The sequence below is a fragment of the Galleria mellonella genome, unplaced genomic scaffold, assembly GCF_026898425.1.
Source record: "Galleria mellonella isolate WM207_F2 unplaced genomic scaffold, CSIRO_AGI_GalMel_v1 utg424, whole genome shotgun sequence".
NCBI lineage: Eukaryota > Metazoa > Arthropoda > Insecta > Lepidoptera > Pyralidae > Galleria > Galleria mellonella.
This window is the reverse complement of record NW_026442097.1, coordinates 1,906,431-1,930,101: the sequence shown is the minus strand read 5'-3', so window position 1 is coordinate 1,930,101 and position 23,671 is coordinate 1,906,431. Positions and strand designations below refer to the sequence as shown.

The window sequence follows — 23,671 nt, the reverse complement described above, 5'->3', positions numbered from 1 at the left end:
AGGATCTATGAAATGATGGTATAAGGCAGGGGGATGCACAAAAGATCCGTATGGGTCGACGTGCATCGGCTTAGCTGACCCCATATGCGAAAAATAAGATCATACATAAAAAAAAAACTTTTTTGTGGTAAAACCCAATGGTCTTACCACAAAAACTTTAGTATGTTTTGAAACAAATATTATAATCAAATCTACGGCTTGTACATCCGAGTGTAGACCGTATGGGGACAAATGTCACTGGGTAACACACATTGCAACCGGATTCGTCGACGCCAATCAAACAACTTTATGGTAGGGCTAGTAATGACTAGGAGATATTATGTAGGACTCCGCTATCAATAATAGGGTTGCCAACATTTTTGTTTCAGATGTTTATAGATTTTTTTTTTTTTTTATTAAATAATATTATATTTTAATCTGTATTTCATGCTACTGTATTTCGGTTGAATTGTTTATATGTCATTGTTTATTTTTATGTTTTTGGTGCAATAAAGAGTTAAATAAATAAATAATTAATATTAAATAAATGTGGTGATTTATTTATATTTATTTATTTAAACTATAATGCACAGTGAAACTCTAAGGTACATTTGGTGGACTTAACGCCGGACGGTGTTCTCTACCAGTCGACCATTGGGCGAACAGAGAAATAAGTAGGCGGTGCATTATTGAATAGAGGAAATATAAAATGTAATATTTAATATATTCATATATTATAAACATATAATTAGACTAATATAAACATACACCTATTAATAAGGATTATATAAGTAAGCCATGTGGTCCCAGCATAGTATAGACTTTCTTTCCTATCCCGTGGGTGTCGTAAGAGACGACTAAGGGAGGGCTAGCGATTCAAAGCCTAACTGCGGCTGCCAATTCGCCTGCCAGGCGTGGCAACTACTAGCAGAACCTCCTTAGGAGGGAGCTTACGTTTAGCAGTGGACAGTTAAAAGATGCTATTTTAATATGATGATATTAGTAAAGGGGAAAGGGATTGTTAGTGACGAGGACTAATAGCCCCATTGCTAGCAATAGACCCTCTCAGGTCGACCTCCACGCGGTCCCCCCTGGAAACCATCACGGTTAATTCTTGTCGAATTCATCATGGTAGGCCAACTGACCTGCATTCATTCTCACCTATCATCTTCCACTGGTGCCTCGTCCGTGTATACCGATAGCGCGGGAGGGGTTACCATTCCATTTTCAGCCATTAAAAAAAAAGATATTAGTATGATTTCAATCTGTACTCGACTTAACGTCTCGGAACATCACTAACGTTAATAAAACAAACTATATACTATGGTATAACGTGGTCCACGCATGGCCGGCAGCCCAACAGAGCGTATCAGGTTCGATTCTCGCGCTGTGATTGATAATTAAATTAATTACAGAGTGCTTTGACTCCGTACGTGCTTCGAAACTAGTGATGTGAAATGGCTTTGTTCATATAATTGTGTTAGTTAACGGCAATGTGTGGGGGGGAAGGGATTTTTAGTAACGGGGTCTAAATGCCCCATTTCTAGCAATACACCCTATCAGGTCGACCTCCACGTGGTTCACTCTAGTGCAGTTCGTCACGATGGGTCAACTGACATGCTTTCATCCTCACCTGTCATCCCTTACTGGTGCCCCGTCAGCGTATACCGTTAGCGCAGGCGGGGTTACCATACCATTATCACCCATTAAAAAAAAACAGTAATATAATTAATAATTTTTTATGCAACTTAGAATGACAAGCAAACTGACGGCCCACCTGATGGAATAACACCTGAGGACTCAGGTGTTATTCCTCTGTACCCAGTAAATTCACGCCATATCCCACCCTTCAAACCGAAACACAGCTATGCAAACACAACTACTTTACGGTAGAAACACGAATGGGACAGAGGTACCCAAGCAATCGACTTTTGTACAAAGTCTCCCTCTGGTAATAGGACCGCAAAAAAGCCAAAATAACGGTCATAGCCCGAAGTATAAGCAAGCTGAAGTAGCAATGGGCTGGTCACAGAGCTCGAAGAACCGACAACTGATGGGGAAAAAAGGTATTTGAGTAACAACCCTGTACGGGCAAACGTAGTGTAGGACGATCCCTCACTAGATGGAATGCATTGCATGCAAGCAGTCAGTGGATGCAGGTGGCTCAGGAGCATTCTTTATCATTACCAGGTGTATTTATCACGATGGGCTAACTGACCTGCTTTTTCATTCTCACCTATCATCCCTCACTGGTGGCTCGCCAGCGTATACCGTTAGCGCGGACCGGGTTTTTTTTTTATGAGTGAAAATAGTATGGTAACCCCGCCTGCGCTAGCGGGATACACTGGCGGAGCACCAGTGAAGGGTGATAAATGAGAATGAAAACAGGCCAGTTAGCCCATCATGATGAATTCATCAGGAATTTACCATGATGGTTTCCAGGGGGAACCGCGAGCAGTATCTTGCTAGCAATGGGATTCTCAGTCTCCATTACTAACAATCCCTTTCCCCCCGCGGACCGTTACCGTTCCATTACAAAAAAATCCGTTTAAAAAAAAAAGTATTTTTTCTCCATATTTATATGTATAATTTATTATTGTTTCAGATATTAGATAGTGTATTGTGACTGGTGCCAAATTGGAATATTATACAGTCAAGATGGCGTCCGTTAAATTTTTCCTGTGCTTAAGTTTGATTCACGCGGCTCTGGGTAAAGGTGAGCAATTATTTATATTTTTTACTACCGACCCGGTTTTACTTCGAATTTTTTTTTTTAAATAAAATATAGCCCTTGCACTATATTGGGATATAGTGTATATTCTGGTATGTATATATTATAGAGGTCACTGGAATTTAGATGGCGAAAAAAGTTAGGTTGACTGGAAGAAATCTCTTTCAGAGATAACTACGCTTTTGTTTATATTGTTATTAACTTCTTGTTATTATATAGATATTAGATATATTACATTCTCTTTTTTCTAATTTCTTTTATAATTATGACAACGTACCGAATATATAAATATTTGTTGAATATATACAATACTTAGATTATATAGATAGAGTGTCTCCATAGAAATGCTTCGAGACAAGCGGGTCAACTTTTTCATACAATTTTGCGTGATAAATAGTTATTAGTGGTTTCGTGTTTCACCCATAAAGCAGCTGTGTTTGCATGCATATATATATATATATATATATATATATATATATATATATATATATATATATATATATATATATATATATATATATATATATATATATATATATATATATATATATATACATATATATATATACATATATATATATATATATATATATATATTTTATGCGTAAGTACATAGAACACTGACAAAAGAAACGAGTCAGCTAATTTAACAATTAGCTGACAAAAGTTGACCTGTCTTTGAGGCTCGATGCTCTATCTCTATCTAAATCTTAGATTGTAAGAATACATTAAAGATATCATGTTTCTCAATATACAGTTATTGGATATTGGACATATATATAGATTTTGTAACTTAATAAAATATTTATCGACTACCACTAGTTCTATGCAGGACTACAAGTACACGGTTTACACAGAGGGATTGTGTGTACGCGGACAAAAAGTCCGTTGTTTTTTCAATTAGGCCTTAACTCTACCGTTTCAGAATATCAGTGGGGGGAAAGGGATTGTTAGTAATGGAGTTTGACAGCCCCATTGCTAGCAATATGCCTTATTAGGTCGACCTCCACCTGGAAACCATCGTGAACAATTCTCGTTGAATTCGTCACGATGGGCTAAATTACCTAGTTCATCTCCTCACCTATCATCCTTCACTGGTGCCCCGCCGGTGTATACCGATAGCGCGGGTGGGGTCACCATTCCATTATCATCCATAAAAAAAAAACTCTACCGTCTACCAGGTCAATCCACCGTCACATCCCACGTGTTTACAATTAATGTGTCATAACTTTTTTTTTTCATTTCAATGACTCAAAGTAACGGTTATTTAACTGTTATTGAACGCTAAACAGTTAGACAAAAATATCTTATTCTATATAGAAATATCAATTATAGTATTATAAATGAACTGGCTGGTTGGACGAATGTCGTTTTGTGTTTGTACACAGGATAAAATTTATATATTATTTCTTTTTAATAATTTATGTTCTATTCTGTTTCTAACGTCTTTCACTTATATATTCATTTCGAAGCAAAAATTGAAAATAAATTAAAAAATCACACACAATTCCACATTCTAAATTCAAGCACACATTTTAAATCTATAGTTATACGCACAATTCTATGTTCTAAATTCAAGTGGACATATTAAATCTATAGTTATACGCAAAATTCTACGTTCTAAATTCAAGTAGACATTTTAAATCTATACTTATGCACACATTTTCTTGTTCTAAATTCAAATTTGCATTTTAACTCCCTTATTCATAAAAACTAAACCCTTCTAAAATCTACTTTAATACCACTATTACTACTTTACCTTCTTTAGTCTTTATTTCCTTTCTATCTCTTTTTCTACTGTTCACTCATTTTCTTTTTAATTGTGAAAGAGACAAAACAGTTCGATGGCTAAAACAGGTTTACCAGAAAGAGAAGAGAGAGAAGCTAAAAGAGATTACCATGTTTTAAATTTATGTAGAATTTTGACCCTCTTATTGATAAAAACGTCAAACCTCTTCTTTTGTCTCTTTCTTTTACATTATATTCCCAATGTTAAAGAAAATAACAAAACAGCAAATAAAGAGATTGAAAATACGGACTAAAGAAGGTAAAGTAGGTTACAGTTGTAGTACTATTAGATTTTAAAAGTTTTTATGAATAAAGGCATATATTATATCTATACTTATATACATAGTTCAGAGTTTTAAATTCAAGAAGACATTTTAAATCTATACTTCTAAGATAATTTATCCTGACTGACTCAGTGCACAAAACTGTAAGTAAAAAGTTTAGAAAGCTGAAATTTGAAACATACTTTAATTTTGTAACTTAAGCAATATTTCTGAACAATGTAAAGCAAAAACGTAACACGCGTGCAAAGCCGTGGGCAACAGCTAGTGTTATATGTCTGCGTAACGTTCGTCGTTTAACGGTGCGTTTCATTCAATTTAAAATAAGAATATTCAGATTCCTATGCGTAATAAATATGTAATAGTAAATTAAAAAAAAAAATAAACCAATGACGAAATGGAAGATTGTATCTTATTGTACTGTTGCTATTTGAATAATTTTTTAGGGTTCCGCACCGAAAAGGTACAAAGGAAAAGATTTTTAATAACATGTATTGTATTATATGAATCCGAATCTACTATACTGCGCAATAAAATGGGGGAGACTTTGTACAAAAGTCGATTGCTTGGGTACCTCTGTCCCATTCGTATTTCTACCGTGAAGCAGTTGTGTTTGCATGGCTGTGTTTCGGTTTGAAAGGTGGGATATGGCGTGAATTTACAGGGTACAGAGGAATAACACCTGAGTCCTCAGGAATGGCAACGCATGGGGGGTATCATGGGCGAAACAGTATACTCTGTTATGTGCATGGTACTGCTCATGTCTATAGGCAACGGTTACCACTTTCCATCAGATGGACCATCAGCTTGTTTGCCATTTTAAGTTGTATAAAAAAAGATGGAGTGACGACCTCAAATGCATTGCAGGCAGTCGGTGAATACAAGTGGCTCAGGACCGTTCCTTATGGTAGTCTATGGGGGAGGCTTATGTCCTGCAGGGAACGGATTAATGGCTGAGATGATGATGATGATGATGGTGATGATACTGTACCATCATAATGTTTCTTGCTACTATGTGTTTTTTTTTACAAACTTGTACAATATATGAATATGAAAATAAAAATTAAAAATGTGATAAACTATTACTATGTATATCAGTAAAAAATAAATAAAATCATGCTTCAATTTAAAATTTTACCTCATTTTTTTTTTATTTTAAAAAAACAAAAACCACTAGTCTCGATTCTAGTGCCATCTAGTATTGCGTATCTAATTTTGTTTAGGGTTTAATTAGGTTTAAGATAGATCATAAGGGAGGTTTTGTAGTTGCCACGTTTGGCAGGCGTGTTGGCAACTGGCTAAACACTCCTTATGAGGGAGGCTATATTTAACAATAGACAATTAACAACTGCTATAACTAACGATCTGGCCCGTCTTCGCACGGGTAGAGAGAATTTTTTAAAATAATCCTGTATTACTTACAGATTTTTCTGTAGGCGAAAGAATTTTCCAACTCGATTGATTAGTTTTTTTTTTCAGTTTAACCGTTATAAACAAACAATCAAATCTTTCCTTTGTGTAATAATACATCTATGTAGGTACGGAGCCCTCGACGCGTGAGTTCAACTCGCACGTGACTAGGCTTTTTTTATAATAATTCCCAAATTCTCGAATTACACACTCCAATAAATACGACCGCACTTTTTCACCGGCTTCCCCTATAAATACATTAATATCACCTTTGTTCCTCTGTAAATACATTAAAATCACCTTTGTTCCTCTATAAATACATTAAATCACCTTTGTTCCTCTATAAATACATTAAATCACCTTTGTTCCTCTATAAATACATTAAATCACCTTTGTTTCTCTATAAATACATTAAATCACCTTTGTTCCTCTGTAAATACATTAAATCACCTTTGTTCCTCTATAAATACATTAAAATCACCTTTGTTCCTCTGTAAATACATTAAATCACCTTTGTTCCTCTATAAATACATTAAAATCACCTTTGTTCCTCTATAAATGCATTAAAATCACCTTTGTTCCTCTATAAATACATTAAATTACCTTTGTTCCTCTATAAATACATTAAATCACCTTTGTTCCTCTATAAATACATTAAAATCACCTTTGTTCCTCTATAAATGCATTAAAATCACCTTTGTTTCACTATAATTAGATATGAACACTTGCTTATCGATTTAAATATTGGGTACTTATAATGAGACCATTTTATTTTGAATTCTCTCATTTTCAACCGACTTCAAATGAGAGGTTCTCGATTCGGTTGTGTTTTTTTTAATGTTTATTACCTCATAACTCCGTTAGTTCCAAACCGATTTGGAAAATTCTTTTTTTTATCTAAAAAGACATAATTGCAAATTGGTCCCATAGAAATTTTATGAAAATCGACTCAGTATTTTAGTTTTAAAATCAAAATAACTGTTTTTTTTTATACCACTGAGGTGCTAAACGAGCATACGGCCCGCCTGATGATAAGCAGTTACCGTAGCCTAAGAACGCCTGCAATACCAGGGGTATTACGCGCCCCTAAATTGATTTGGCCACAACTGAATTCAGTTTTTTTTTTTGTAGAACATAATTTTCCAAATCGGTTTAGAACTAACGGAGTTACGAGGTAACAAACTTAAAAAAAAAAACACGACCGAATATAATAATACCTCCTTAAAGTCTGTCCAAAATGGTTTTTTGTTCGAAGCAGTTATCAAAAATAATAATGACAAATTGTGACATGTCGTGCCAGACAGGTGGATATGTGATGAATTGCTTCTCTTTGCAGCTTACACCGTATAGTCTGTCCTTGTCTATTGAATGATTGAAGCGTTACAGTTCAGTGAACCGTGGTTTTTTTTTTGTTCACCGTTATTAATCATCTTCAAACGTGCATATACTAAGTACCTAGTCAATGAATAAGTACTAACGTTAAAATAGTTTCACGTTAACATTTAAAACTCCCGTGTGGTTCCGGTACAGAATTTTTTTTATACCACTGAGGTGGCAAACAAGCATACGGCCCACCTGATGGTAAGTGGTTATCGTAGCCTATGAGCACCTGCAATACCAGAGGTATTATGCGTGCGTTGCCGACCCTGAAGAAACCTCTTTACCCCCCCCCCCCTTTAAAGAACCTCATGCTGTAGTCTCTTGGGAAAACCTCGGCAGGGAGCTCATTCCACAACCTGAGCGTTCGTGGGAGGAAACATCTCTGAAACCGCGCAGTACGCGACCATTGAGGCTGTAGGACATGAGACTGAACTCCCTGTCGATGGCGAGCCGTACGAAACCTTGAGTCTTAGGAGAGATTTTGCCTCACTCTGCGTGTTCTACCGCCTGTACAACGGATTGTGCTCAGAGGAATTGTTCAATATGATGCCCACAGCCACTTTCTACCATCGTATAGAATGGACCGCCCCTTCCTTTCCCGTGGTTGTCGTAAGATACCACTAAGGGAGGACGAAGGATGGGCAGCAGCGTCCCTCTTAACACATCTCCAAAGCCTGACTGCGGTTGCCAATCCAGTTGCCAAACGTGGCAACTACTGGCAAAACGTCCCAAGGGGGTGTCTTATGTTCAGCAGTGACCATTTAAAGACTAATATGGTGATCATAATGATAAGATAGGAAATTACATACATAAAAACATATGGAAAAATATCTGTATATATTATAAATCATAGTGTGGGAAAGGAAGAACCTAAAAATATAATAAAATGGTAAATTATTATTGAAAATGTAATTAAATATCTTGTATATATAATAACCCGTTCTGTGGAGCTTATTTAGTATCAAGACGCTAGGGTTGTCACCTATCTTGTGTTCTTTTATTTCTAACTGAACTTCGTATTCAAACGAATTCAATAAACAAATTGCGACTCTCAATTCGATTATACTTTTTGTTACCCCATAACTCCGTTATTTGTAGACCGATTTGGAAAATTCTTGCTTTATTTGAAAGGATATACTTACAGATTGGTTTTGTAGAAATTTTATCAAAATCTGTTCAGTTGTTTAGTTTTTAAATCGAAATAACTAGTTTTCCTTTTTTTTTTGATGGGTGAAAATGGTATGGTAACCCCGCCTGCGCTAACGGGATACGCTGGCGGAGCACCAGTGAAGGGCGATAGATGAGAATGAAAACAGGCCAGTTAGCCCATCATGATGAATTCATCAGGAATTAACTGTGATAGTTTTCAGGGGGAACGGCGAGGAGGTCGACCTGGTTGGGTATATTGCTAGCAATGGGATTCCCAGTCTCCATTACTAATAATCCCTTTCCCCCCAACTAGTTTTACTGAACTGTAGTACTGAAGTCTGTTTTTTTGTGCGACACAATTTTTATTTTGTTTATTACCTCATAACTCTGTGATTTATGGACCGAATTTGGAATTTTTGTTTTCTGAAAGAATATAAGTACTTACTAATTCTGTAGAAATTCTACCAAAATCTTTTTAGTAGTTTATTTCTAAAATCAAAATAACCTCAAAAAAAAAACTTGGCAACAATTGCCTACAATACAACTTAACAAACAATATTAGTTTTTTTTTGAGGTACACAATTTAATTCAGTGGTCAATTTTCGAGTGTTTACAGTCACACACATGCCTATTAATGGTAGTGGAATAAAAAAAAAATTATTACTAGTGGTCGCCCCGTGGTCGAAATTCGACCATAACGTATATTGTAATAAATGAATGTATTATGGTCACGTTTGACATTCAGTGAGACTATGGACAAGTAATGTTAAAGGCAAACAATATTAATCTATTCTCAATTCGACCGCAGACTTTAACAATAAACAAAAGAGTATATATGCGTGTGTGTGTCAAATACATGGTAGGGTGTGTAATGCTTTTTTATTGATTTAGTGTATTCTTTATACATAATTTTAAAAAAAATATTAGTATTCTTTACTCCTCCTCTGTATAAACTACTAGCGACCCGCCCCGGCTTCGCACGGATGCACATTACATCACATTAGAAACCTGTAAAATTATCAGTGTTCCTCTACAATATTATGCATGTATTATACATATAAACCTTCCTCTTGAATCACTCTATCTATTAAAAGAAACCGCATCAAAATTCGTTGCGTAGTTTCAAAGATCTAAGCATACATAGGGTCAGACAGATGGGAAGCGACTTTGTTTTATACTATGTAGTGATAATAGTATATATTTAATAAAAAAAAGTATATATATTTGCCCATTGCTTGACCAGCGTCCAGTGTTAAGTCCACCATATGTACTTAGTTTTACTGTGCATTAATTGTTCCTCTAAAAAAGAGGTACAAAGTTTTTGCTTCACATACCAATATATAGATTACGTTATTTCCCCTCGTACTAGCGATTATTATCACTTTGCATCGAGCTGTCAGTTCGCCACTCCCTAATCCCTGTAGTAATAAACGTAAGGTAGACAACCCTAGCGCGTCACGCTCTTGTTAATATCAACAATGGTGTTTCTATGTGCTTATTAGATACAAGATTCTGTACTTTCGTGTTTCTACAAGAACATATCTCTTATTCTGTAAATAACAATACTATTATTATAATATTACACGTTTTGATCTAACTAGAACTCTTTTTTTTAAGTCGGTTAATTATTTTTTTTTATATTATTTATTGGATTCTTGTTTTTTATTTATTTTTTTATACGACTTAAAATGGCAAACTGTCTGACGGCCCACCTGATGGAAAGTGGTAACCGTCGCCTATAGACATGAGCAGTACCGTGGACATAACAGAGTGTACTGTTTCGCCCATGATACCCCCCATGCGTTGCCATTCCTGAGGACTCAGGTGTTATTCCTCTGTACCCAGTAAATTCACGCCAATTACGATTCACGTTTAAAACATACAATAATAATAATAATTAGAAACAGTGTAAGCAGAGTTAAACTTATCTCTGAGAGAGATCTCTTCCAGTTAATCCAACACAGTGATATAAGGAGCAATAGTACCAATCAATTGTCAAAGGCTACGGTAGCCACTTACCATCAGGTGGGCCGTATGCTTGTTTGCCACCTTAGTGGTATAAAAAAAAAATAGTCAAAACAACAATAAATGTTTAAATAATTCACAAATCATTATATCTATATTTGAAATGTACTCTCTTCTGTTTGTCCTCTGACCTGTTCGTGTTTCAACCGTGAAGCAGTTGTGTTTGCATGGCTGTGTTTCGGTTTGAAGGGTGGGGTATGGTAGTGAATTTACACGGTACAAAGGAATAACGACTGAGTCTTCAGGAATGGCAACGCATGGGGGGTATCATGGGCGAAACAGTATACTCTGTTATGTCTATGGTACTGCTCGTGTCTATAGGCGTCGGTTACCACTTTCTATCAGGTGGGCCGTCAGCTTGTTTGTTATAATAAAGTGTTGTAATAAACGACTAAGGGAACTTAACGATCGAAGGAGGGGCTGCAGCTTCCCTCTTGAAACATCACCAAAACCTAACTGCGGTTACCAATTCGTCTGCCAAGAGTGGCAATTATGGTAAAACCCCCCAAGGGGAAGGCCTTTATTCAGCAATGGACAGTTAACGGCTGTATTTTCATCATCATTTATTTACCCAGTAGAAGCCACGTAATAAGCCTAGTCTTACACAGTTTTAAACCCACACCAGAGCGAACGACCTTTGCGCCAAAAAAGGCAAGCCTGATTTAAATAGAGTACAGTATAAATGCACCTTACGGTCGAGGGTTAAGGCTGCCTTTCCAACAGCCAGGATCCGAGCTGATCGTCCTACACGGAACCTTCCCTCCTACGTGCGGTGACTGTGTAATATGATTTCTTTGGTGAGTCAATTAATAAATGGTTATGTGAATTTACGTTCACGTTTTTAGGGTTCCGTAACTTTCAATGGGAAGACGGGAGCCTCGTATAAAAATTTTCCTTGGACTTCAACGAATACTATTAAAAAAAAAACATCCGAATTGCCCCAAGCGATCTCGAGTTTCGCATTGTGCAAGATATTTAGCGATTCGTTATTAGATTTCCATGCCTTAAAAAAGAAAACTGAAGGAAGACTTTACTTTGCTGAACAAATGAAATCAATGAATGAATGAATGAATAATAACTTAATTTGGCTGCATACAAGTTATTACATTAAAAATATCTAATATTAAAAAAGACTGCATTTTTATACAACTTAGAATGGCAAACAAGCTGCCCGCCCACCTGATGGAAAGTGGTAACCGTCGTCTATAGATATGAGCAGTACCGTGGACATAACAGAGTATACTGTTTCGTCTGTTTACTGTTTACTCTGTACCCTGTCTGTTAGTTTCTTTATTAAATTAAAATAAATAATTTTGACACAATTGAAAACAGTTTTCTTTTTTTTGGGTAACACAATCTTAAATTATTAAAATGCAAAATGTGCATGTCATTTTGAGGCAGAATATCAAATACTAAATGTGAACAAAATTTCATATTATTTGCGCGTACGATTCATAATGCATATTATTGACATACATGCACGAGGATGCATGCGAATGTTTTTCGCTTCGAAGAATTGACATTTATTTATTTCATTGTCGTGATTATGCAATGATAAATAGCCGATGGCAATGTTTACAAATGACCGTGTACGGTTACATAAGAATCCTCGATAAAGGACAAGTATCTATCTATGTACAAAAATAAAAATAAGGCGACGGCACTTCATGTTGGTAAACGGATCATTGAAAGCGACGAAACCGATTTAAATAATACTAGCGACCCTACTCGGCTTTGCACGAGTGCAATATAGAAACAATATGATGTCAGTGTGGTGTGATTAGTAATATTAGATTATATAGTTAGAGTATATAATCTAATATTACATCGCCATAGAAATGCTTCGAGAAAAATGAGTCAACTTTTTCATACAACTTTACATGATATATATTTAGTTATGATTCCTTTATAACTTCTATATATTTTTTTTTGTCTTATAAATTCTGCATCTTTTTAATACGTAAACACTCATTATATTTATTAAATAATACGTTAAGATACATTTTATGTGTAAATATATAAAAAAAACTGAGAAAAAAACAAGTCAGCTAATTTGACAATAAACTGACAAAAAACTTGATCCGTTTTTGAGGCTTTATTCTCTATCTATGTATATAATCTAAGTTAATAATATTACTATTGTAGCCGTCAAAATAGCTTCACATAATTTGTATTTTTTTTTTTATTAAAATACATAGTATAAGAAGCAATTTGTATAATATAGAACGCCATCGCTGACTTTTTTGTAGCCCTAATAAAGAGGAACGGTTCTATCATACATTATTTTATTTTATTTCAGCATTTTCGATGGAAGATATTTTAGTAGATTTGATTTCTTCCGACATCTTGAATAATTATCGTCATATTTCAACAAATTAGCACAAACGTATATTAAACTACACGTATAAATCTTTCTCTTGAATCATTCCATCTATTGATGAAAACTGCTTTAAAATCCATTGCGTAGTTTAAAAGATCTAAACGTACAAACAGTAAGAAGCGACTGTGTTTTATACAATGTAGAGATTTCCAAACTAAATCCAAAACAAATAGATTTACAATTCTCCTGTATTGATGTGTGGTATTGTTGCCAATTAAATGTATCATATCAAGATGTTGCAATGATTCAAAAACGTTTATCAACATTGGATTTTTTACTTAAGTGACTTCCCATCTAATACAATGAGATTCTCATATCATCTGTATTTTAAGCCACTGCAAAAACATTTTTTTTTGTGATTATATCAAATTTAGAATAAAAATATGAAATATGATACGTATTCAATTCAGGTTTACACAAACTCATTATTCAAAAGCGCGCCCTTTTATTAATCTACACATGGGTATTATTAATCTATGACCATCATAAATCAATATGGCGTCTGATTAATTTTACATGTGCAAAGTTTTGATCACAACGTTATGGAAATTAATCGCGTTAATAAATTATTGCTTCGCAAATAAAATAAAATACTTAAATTGTGACAAAATTAATGTGAATGTAATCTTTGGAAGTGACCTCTCTCAATTCCTTTTGGAAGTCACTATTAATTAAAACTTTTTAACTTTTTGGCGGGAATTTATCTATGGTTATGAATTTATAAAATTAGGTACGTTTACACGTTACAGAAGATTGTCGTTTAGCTTAGTGGTCACCACACAGCCAAGTAACCAATCGTTTTATATTCATTTCCAAGTAGTAGGTACCCATAAAAACTGCTTCCACCACTAAAACATTTTTTAATGGCCTCCATTTCACTCTTTAGTCTCTGGTCGCCGTTTAAAGCGATTTTCCCATTGAAACCTTAATCTTCGCCCGAGATGTCCGGTCATTAGAAAATATTTAACGTTCCACTGTTTAAGCTCTTAAGAACATGCCGTGCCATTAATTATGAACACAACAATAAGTAAAATTCCGGGAATAGTGCGCCGGTCACTTGTTAATCTTTGTTTTGTCTCATACGCTAGTGATGGGAATGAACTCGATTTATAATTGCAGCATATTAGTACCATAATATATGTATTTATAATCGATTGATTTATTAGTAGAATGTATTTATTTTATATATTTATAAATTAACCTAGATACTGAAGACTGTGTACAAATGTCGTCTGCATGAGTAATTCTGTCCCGCTTTTGTTTATCCTTTAACAAGCTGTATAAAAAATAAATATACGTATTGAACACGTGCAATATTAGAGCCAGACTCGTCTTATGACATAAAATTCTTGACTCGTAGTAACCTGTAATTTCACGGCCATAATCTCACCCTTCGAACTAGAACACAGCATGCAAAGAAGCCGCTAGTTGGAAGTATCTATAGGTGACTATCTATAACCCGCGACTTTGCCCGCGTGAATTTTTATGAGTAGACAGAACTAATTCATAATAATAATTTTAGATCCCAAATTGCTATAGAGAAGCAACAGTATTATTCTTTCGCCAATCACTTTCAGATAATACAAAACATGTAAACGAAAATTTATAATAAATATCGTGCAATTTTCGCGACTATTTCCCTACAACAATGGCCTATAACGGTGTTTCCCAACGTGGGGCCTACGCCCCACAGGGGGCCAATTAAAAAATGGACTTGAAGCGATTTCAACCCTCTTGCTTCGGGTCATTTAAATGCAATGCTACGAGTAGATATCGGTGCCAGATTTAACAAAAGTAAATAAAAAAAATGCTGTAAATACTTATTAGATATAATTTCGTTTGACGTTACTAAAATATCAACTGGGCAATTAGAGTCGTCAAGTAAACTTTGTCGGCAAAAATTATATATGGGGGCATAAAAAATTTAGAATTGTTCAAGTGGGGCATAGCACAAAAAAGGTTGGGAAACACTGGCCTATAAGATGCGAAAGATTTTTTATAAGTCGACCAAAGTCGTGAATAAATTATATAAATATATATGTCACATCACTATTTCTTAGTACATGTAAATACTGTCGAACGATTATCGATAAATCGCTGTATTGTAAATCTTGGGACTTCAAAGCGATTTGAATTTTAAACTAATACGAATAAGGTTGTCATTTTGAGTTTAAATAACAATTGTTCGAGATTAAATTCTCTGGGGAATATTTATTGCACATTGTTGTCAACGGACATATTCCAAATTTGAATTATTTTGTTATCGCACTACTTGGACTTTGCACAAAAGTCTTCTGCAATTTTGTATGACTACCCACGTCCCACTAATGTTTCTACCCTGAAGCAATGTGCTTGCATGACTGTTTTTTTATACCACTGAGGTGGCAAACACTGAAGACACCTCTTTACGCGCCTTTACGAGTTTAACATTTCGTCATACATCCTATCATAAAAGTCCAAAGGAACAATATTTTAACATTTTTAATATTTCCAAACGGCATGTATTATGTAATTTTAACATAAAATTTCTGTTTCGTTTGGCTCCGAAATTTCGAAAAACATTTCATGGTAGGCCCTCTGTTTTGTCTCTTGCTCTAAATTCTCATTTCTTCATCCTTACCTCACATCATCCGTTCTGTTTATTGCCATTGGATTTCGTTCGAATGGTTCGGTTCCATTCGACTCCGTTCGGCTCAATTCGGCTCCGGTTTTTTTCTAAAGCGATAAAATAAAATAACACACGTATATATCACCTTTTTTTTTTATTTGTTTTGTTCTAAAGCTCGACACTCACTTATTTTAGTTCGCATATAAAACCAACGAGTATTGTTTGATCTTATCAGTAACTGGAACAAGGCGACCTCTGTATTTCGGGGGGAAGAGACGAGAGGAGAGAGGATTGTTAGCAATGACAACTAGTGACAGCGTTGCCAGATTGGATATTTTTCCCCAATTTTAAGTAAAAATTTTTAAGATCGCAAAATGTTGGGAAAAAAATTCTCGAAGAAAATCGTATGGATTCGGGGAAAGAAATTTGATATTTGACTAAAAAAAAACAATACTGTTTCCTCTCCTTATTGTACGCACATTGCCCGCTGCTAATTAATGCTTCTTTCAACTCAGGGTTTGCTCCAAAAAAACTGTTACAGAATTAAGTTCGCCAGTTATTGTATTCATAACTAGCGGCCCGTCCCGGCTTCGCACGGGTGGACATTTTTACAACATTTTAAAAAGTGGTTATTATGACATAACGATAATAGTTGGACATATAGTATCGTGAAGTTTTTTGTAGTTATTGATATTTTCATCAATACCGTAGAACATACTTTTGTTCTATCACCAATAGTTTCCACAGCGCACGCGACCAAAGATATTTTATAGCATTTTTGACATTTTGAGTTACGTTACTAAAGTTTTAATAAGGATCCCTAATCTCTTCTAGTAATAAATATATGCCTATGTTATTCAGGATGAATGTAGCTTTCTAATGGTAAAAGAATTTTTGAAATCGGCAAAGTAGTTTTTGAGTTTATTAATTACAAACATACATACACACAAAAATAGAAATCTTTTCTCTTTATAAGTTATATAATTAGTGCAGATAAATTATAACAATGTAATCGAATGTAAGAGATCGCTTATCTTGATATACCATCTAGAAATAATATATTTTATGCAATATGCAATTTTCATACTTCTTAAATTCACGCTTACGAAGTAACTAGCAAAGAGATAGGACAATATAAATGACGTAGTAACTTAGATTATATAGATAGTGTCTCCATACAATTGCTACGGCAAAAACAGATCAACTTTTTTCATCTATGCTGCGTGAATAGGGTTACCATAATGTAAATTTATTACCGAATAGTAAGGGAGAAAGCATATTTTAAAATTGAATTAAAAAATACAAAAATCTTATATTTGAAAAACCCAGATAAATTCTTCACAATCATTCATAACAATGCCTATTTTTGCAAAAACTATGATTTATATTTAAGTATGTAGACATAAATTTATGTTTTCGTTTTCAAATAATTGAAAATGGCCGCCATTTTAATCAATACATTTGTAAGTAATATGCACATATATTTGTATATTATATCAGAAAATATTTCCCAATTCTAATATAAAAATCATTCTGATCTGGGAAGTTTTTAATCTAAGTTATTATTTTTACTTGCAACACTGAAAAGGAATGCATATGTTTTGATTAGAAAAAAAGATATGTGTTGCCAATTATAAGTATGGCTTACTAAAAGTTGTCCTTTTTTACACTTGATGCTTTATCTATATAATCTTTGATATAATCTAAGCGTATAACTAGTAGCAACCATGTATTAAATTATTATAAGCTCAAAGCCACAAATACTAGTGTTTATCGACAAGCAATAAATACTGTCTGTCGACAGATATAAGTAAGTAATGCTTAGGGATTGCAAATAAACCTGTCCGTGAGAATTCCCATCGATGCAGCATCGAAATAATGCTATCGTTTGAAAATCGAATACGTGTTTCATGGTAGCGGACATGATGGCGGGAAAAAAGTAAAATTGACAGCGTTTTAAAAATAGAACGCATTCTCGCCGCGGTGCCGATCGTGCACTCTTTTTTTTTTTTAAGCGACATTAATATTTTGTTCCCATGTTAACCTGCCAGTGTTTTTGTTTTTACACCGATGTGGTCTACGGGCAGTTACTTTTTTTATTGCACCATTTTTACAGTCATCAACGTGGCAATTTTTTAAAAATGTCTTCTTGACAAGCTGATCGTTAATGTAACATCTCATTTTCTTGCAAGTACTTATCAAATGAATCATATTATTTAGTGACAGATTTACTTCTATTCATTTTCTTTCTTTACCAACTTGCTTTACTTATTCCCAATGTCTCCCGTTTTTTTCCTTAAACCTTTCATCCTTACTGCAGGTGGCGGATACCACCAACAAATGCATTCCCAAATAGGGTTGAGGTCAGACAGGCCGACGGAAACCAGAAGCCAAGGTCTTGTGTAATACAAATAAAAACATATTACCGCGACCCCAAATATTTGAGATAAGGGCAGAAAGATGGTGATGATGATGAGCCATCAAATAAATATATTTTGCTCCGTAAATTAAAAAAAAAAAACTCGATTGCTCAGCAAAAAACGACCAGTGATAATGTAGCCAGTGTCAATCTGGATGATATATGGTTTCTAATAATACTCCATACATCCAAATCCTTTCAGACATCAGTGAAAAGGATCTGTTATATCAAATTACATTTAAAAAATTACATTTTCATTATATAATCTACCAGAGAGAGACTTTGTACAAAAGTCGATTGCTTGGGTACCTCTGTCCCATTCGTGTTTCAACCGTGAATCAGTTGTGTTTGCATGGCTGTGTTTCGGTTTGAAGGGTGGGATATGGCGTGAATTTACTGGGTACAGAGGAATCACACCTGAGTCCTCAGGAATGGGAACGCATGGGGGTATCATGGGCGAAACAGTATACTCTGTTATGTCCATGGTACTGCTCATGTCTATAGGCGACGGTTGCCACTTTCCATCAGGTGGGCCGTCAGCTTGTTTGCCATTCTAAGTTGTATAAAATATATATATATATATATATGTTATATAGAGGAATTTCGGTGGAATATTTACTTTCATCACCTACTTCATCTCACACTTAGGTGCTGGTTCAGGGCTCCCGTAATTTGTGTTATCGGTGTCTATTTTTTCTCGATTTATATGTATGCATATAAAAACAATAATAATAACAAATAATAACCTAAACTCACCCCAAATAACCGAAGATTATTAATATTTTTAATCACTGCCGTGGAGGTCGATGGTTGTTCCCGCGTAAAAGTTGACACACAGGCGTTGTTGCACGGCACTCACACCAGAGGGCAGGCGTTTCCATATATCCCCGTAATGACTAATTTACAGGGACAATATATATTTATATGTGTGTGTGTGTGTGTGTGTTGTAGAATTGTGAAAGTGTGGTGCCGCGAAGTAAAAATATTGCAGATAAATTAAACAACCCCCGCCCGAGAAAGGCTGAATGCCTTTATCAAACAAAACCGCTTAAAATAAATAAATATTGGAAACTGTATAGACCGCACTTATACAGAACCCACTTATGAAACCGCAACAAAAATAATACTAATAAATTAAGAAAGCTAAACTAATACATAATAAATAACAAGGTTGCAACTAATTAGAGGGAAGTCTGCAAATCTTGACAACTGGACGCGTTATAGTGCCAGTTGCAGTCTTAAGTTTCACAACTCGTACTACACTGTCTTTACCAGGCAACAACTCTAAAATCCTGCCTAATCTCCACTTTAATGGTGGTAAATTTTCATCTTTAATTAGAACTAAATCGTCCACCTTGGGAGGGTCTGTAGGAGACATCCATTTATTCCGCATTTGAAGAGTATGGAGGTACCGCTCACTCCACTTTCTCCAGAAACGCTGTGACAGTGCCTGAATAAGATTATACCGATTTAACCGCGAGTTAGGAATATCCTCAAAATTATATTCGGGCACTGATAACAAAGATCGACCGATTAAAAAATGTGCCGGTGTTAAGACTTCAAAATCTTGAGGATCTTGTGTCAAAGGACACAAGGGCCGGCAATTAAGAACCGCTTCTACTCTAGTAAATACCGTTACTAGCTCCTCAAAAGTTAATACCTGGTCACCGATGACCCTCCGTAATAACGTTTTGGCTGCCTTTACCGTAGCTTCAAAAAGACCTCCAAAATGTGGCGCTGCTGGCGCATGAAAACGCCAATTAATATTTTGTTTAGCAGCAGTACCACTAAGCTCCGCTTGTACTTCCCGAGAAGCTAAATACCGCTGTACTTCATCCAAATGTCGGTTTGTGCCTACATAATTGGTGCCATTGTCCGACCGAATTACACTCGGGAGACCTCGTCGAGATGTAAACCTGGTCAAAGCTGCCAGAAAACTATCAGTAGATAAGTCCGTAACACATTCAAGATGAATGCACTTAGTAGCTGAACAAATGAAAACGCACAGATACGCCTTCAAAGTTTTTGCATTTCGCAAACGTGAATGCTTTATAATAAAGGGTCCGGCAAAATCCGTTTGCACAGTATGAAAAACTCCCGTAGCAATCACTCTATCGGTAGGTAACGAAGACATCAAGGGTTCCGCGGGTTTAGCCCTTGTCCGAAAGCATGAAATACATTTAAAAATTCGGCTACGTATAACTTGACGTGCCGAAATAATCCAAAATTGACTTTGTAAAATAGCCTGCAATGCCGTTGAACCTATATGGCAATGCATTTTGTGATAATGATCAATTATTAAAACCGTTAATGGATGATCTTTTGGCAGAAGAAGAGGATGTTTCCTATTAAAAGACAAATCGGAATAATTCAATCTTCCTCCTACACGTAATAGACCATCCTCACTAACGAAAGGCATAAGCCGCCGCAACCCTAAAGAACAAAGACTCTTTCGATTAATACAATCCAAATCATTAGCAAACGCTGTAGTTTGAACCAATTTTATTAACCGCAGTAAGGCAAATTGCCTTTCCTTTGCTGTCAAAACACCGGTAACTTTATGATTTGGATTTTTAGAATTATTAATAAACCGAAAACAATAAGCCACTACCGCTAGCAGTACAGTTAATGAACTAAACCGCGTAAAGATGGGATTCGCTTCCGTCTGTACCATATGAACTTTTACCATCGTCTTGCGAAGACCAGGCAAATCGCCTTCTGCCTTTTTCATTATATTCTGAGGCCAGGTATCAGCCTGACCTTTAAGCCAAGACGGACCCCACCACAATGTGTGTTCGAGCAATTCCGACGCGCGACAACCACGACTTGCAACGTCTGCAGGGTTCATTTCCGATGGTAAGTGCCGCCACTTTATATCTACACCGCTATTGACAATCTGTGACACTCTATTTCCTTCAAAGGTCTGCAAAAGATGAGGTGAGATCCGCAGTCATGAAAGTACGATAGTGCTGTCTGACCAACAAACAATATCTTCAATATCCACCTCATTCTGAATAGAGTCCACGACGTATTTGGTAAGCCGTACCAATAATGTCGCGCCACAAAGCTCTAGTTTGGGAATGGTAAGTTTGGACTTTACTGGTGAAACTCTTGACTTGGCCATCATTAAAGTTACAGTAACCTCACCACAGTTATTGACCGCTCTCAAATAAACAGCTGCGCCATAGCCGAGTTCAGACGCATCAGCAAATCCATGAATAGAGCAAATCTTAGAATCTCCTAGGGCAAACCGCTTCAGATTAAAACTTTCAATTACAGGCAAATCCTTTAAAATGCCTTGCCAATCCGCAACAATATCCGCAGGTGGTTTGTCATCCCATGACAACTTTAATAGCCAAAGCCGTTGCATCAGAATCTTACCTTGTAAAATGATTGGAGAAATCCAGCCCAATGGGTCAAAAGTTCGAGCTACCGTCGACAAGATGAAACGCTTTGTACATATTACATTATCATTTAGCTTGGTATGATAAGAAAAACTATCATTACTGGGATCCCATTGGATGCCTAATATTTTAATGAAGCTAGGCCCGTCCGCATTATCTACAAAGATACGAGGTTTTTCTAAATCTTCCTCAGATATGTCTCTCAATAACTCCGCGGTGTTAGAGGTCCATTTATTGAGATCAAATCCGCCCAATTTTAATAAACCGGTCAGATCCCGCTTAAGATTTTGTGCTTCTTCTAGCGTATCCGCACCACCCAAAATGTCATCCATGTACACGGAAGTACGAAGAAGACGCGCCGCCGCCGGAAACCGTGATTCTTCGTCCTCAGCCAACTGTCTTAAGGTCCGTATCGCGAGATAGGGACTCGACTTCATCCCGTAAGTGACGGTATTCAATTGATAAAGTTGAAGAGGCATATCTGGGGACTCTCTCCAGAAGATGAGTTGATATGGCCGATCTTTTGGGTTAATCAAAATTTGACGGAACATCATTCGGATGTCCGTTGTAAATACATATTTATGTAATCTAAATCTACAAATAATCTCCATTATGTCGCGCTGAAGCTTGGGCCCCGCATGCAAACAATCATTAAGACTAACTCCGTTACTAGTGCTACCACTAGCATCAAATACGACCCTTATATTTTCCGAACCTACTTTAAAAATTCCGTGGTGGCATATAATATAAAAACAACCGGAAACATAGTCTTCTGGTTTACCGACGCAGAGTGACATACGAGTATGTCCCTTTTCCGCATAGTCTCTCATGAAATCTACATATTTTTTACGCAACGAGTCATTACGCTGAAGCCGTTTTTCCATTGCCAAGAACCGCTTCTTAGCTAATGGGACTGAATCTCCAAGCAAAGGTTTGTTGGATAAAAAAGGCAAATGTACAACATACCTACCGCCCTTATCCCGCTGATGAGTGCTTACAAAAATAGACTCGCACTCCATGTCCATAGGGTTTTTAACCGCGTGAGGAAGGTCTTCAATTTCCCAAAATCGTTTCAAAATATCATCCGTAGAAATGTTAGAATAAAATGTATGAGAAGAATGAGTAGCCCGAGGACATGGATCTGTAGCCATAAATGTGACAGGACCAGTCAACACATGCCCGAACACCGTATTCATCGCACGAGGTAAGTGGTCGTGTACCTTGATAGTACCGCCGCCTAAATAAATGTCCCCAATAAGATCCGCGCCAATCAAAATATCAATTTCTCGACTTATAAAAAATTGTTCATCCGCAAGAACTAATCCTCTATAATTATCCTCTAATCGAGGTGATAAGGAGAATCCTGGCAAATTACGAGTGATTTTATTCAAAACTGTAGCCGTTGTAAAGAGAACAGGTAAATCCGCATACTTGGGTATAATAGTCAAGTTAACAACCCCTTTACAACCGCTTACAGGAATATCGCTTAGCCCCGTGACTGTTACTACGTTAGATTTAAACCGCTTTAATCCTAACTTATTAGCACAATTTTCAGAAATAAACGTACTCTGACTGCCGCCATCAAGCAGAGCACGTGCCTCTAGATAATATCCGTGTGAATCTAATACCCGAACCATAGCAGTTGCTAGCAAAACTGTATGTTGGTAGGTCCCACAGGGTATTGCTTGCGATGACATTCCTCCAAACACGTTATTAATACTTGTACTCGTCGATTGAACCGTGGCCGCAGGGACCGTCACCTGAGGTACATGGTCCGGAGCATTCGTATTACTCATGATGTGATTAGATGGTGATCGCTGTTGCCGCTCCCGCGCCCCCGCAGGGAGGTCAAAATGTAATAATGAATGATGCTTTGGCGAGTTGCATTTGTAACAATTTCTATTATATTGACATTGTGCAATATTGTGACTATTAAGACATCGAAAGCATAAATTATTCGATATCACGTGACGCTTTCTAATAGTAGGCGTTAAACCCAAAAATTTCTCGCACTTGACAATGAAGTGACCCGCTGTCCCGCAATATTTACAAGATGTGGTAGAATGATTTTGTATTACCGCATGGGCAGCTCGTACCGCTGCTAGAGCTGGCATTCT

General features: G+C 36.1%; 1 protein-coding gene across 1 annotated transcript in view; it reads left to right on the top strand.

Annotated features, from left to right (window-relative positions):
- Positions 1-23,671, top strand: part of LOC113516087 (uncharacterized) — a 75,191-nt gene that overhangs the window by 3,213 nt on the left and 48,307 nt on the right. Inside the window, exon 2 of the mRNA XM_052898292.1 lies at positions 2,585-2,695. Within this exon, the coding sequence (XP_052754252.1) occupies positions 2,638-2,695 (58 nt within the window). The 5' untranslated portion in view covers positions 2,585-2,637. The remainder of the gene's footprint in view (positions 1-2,584; positions 2,696-23,671) is intronic.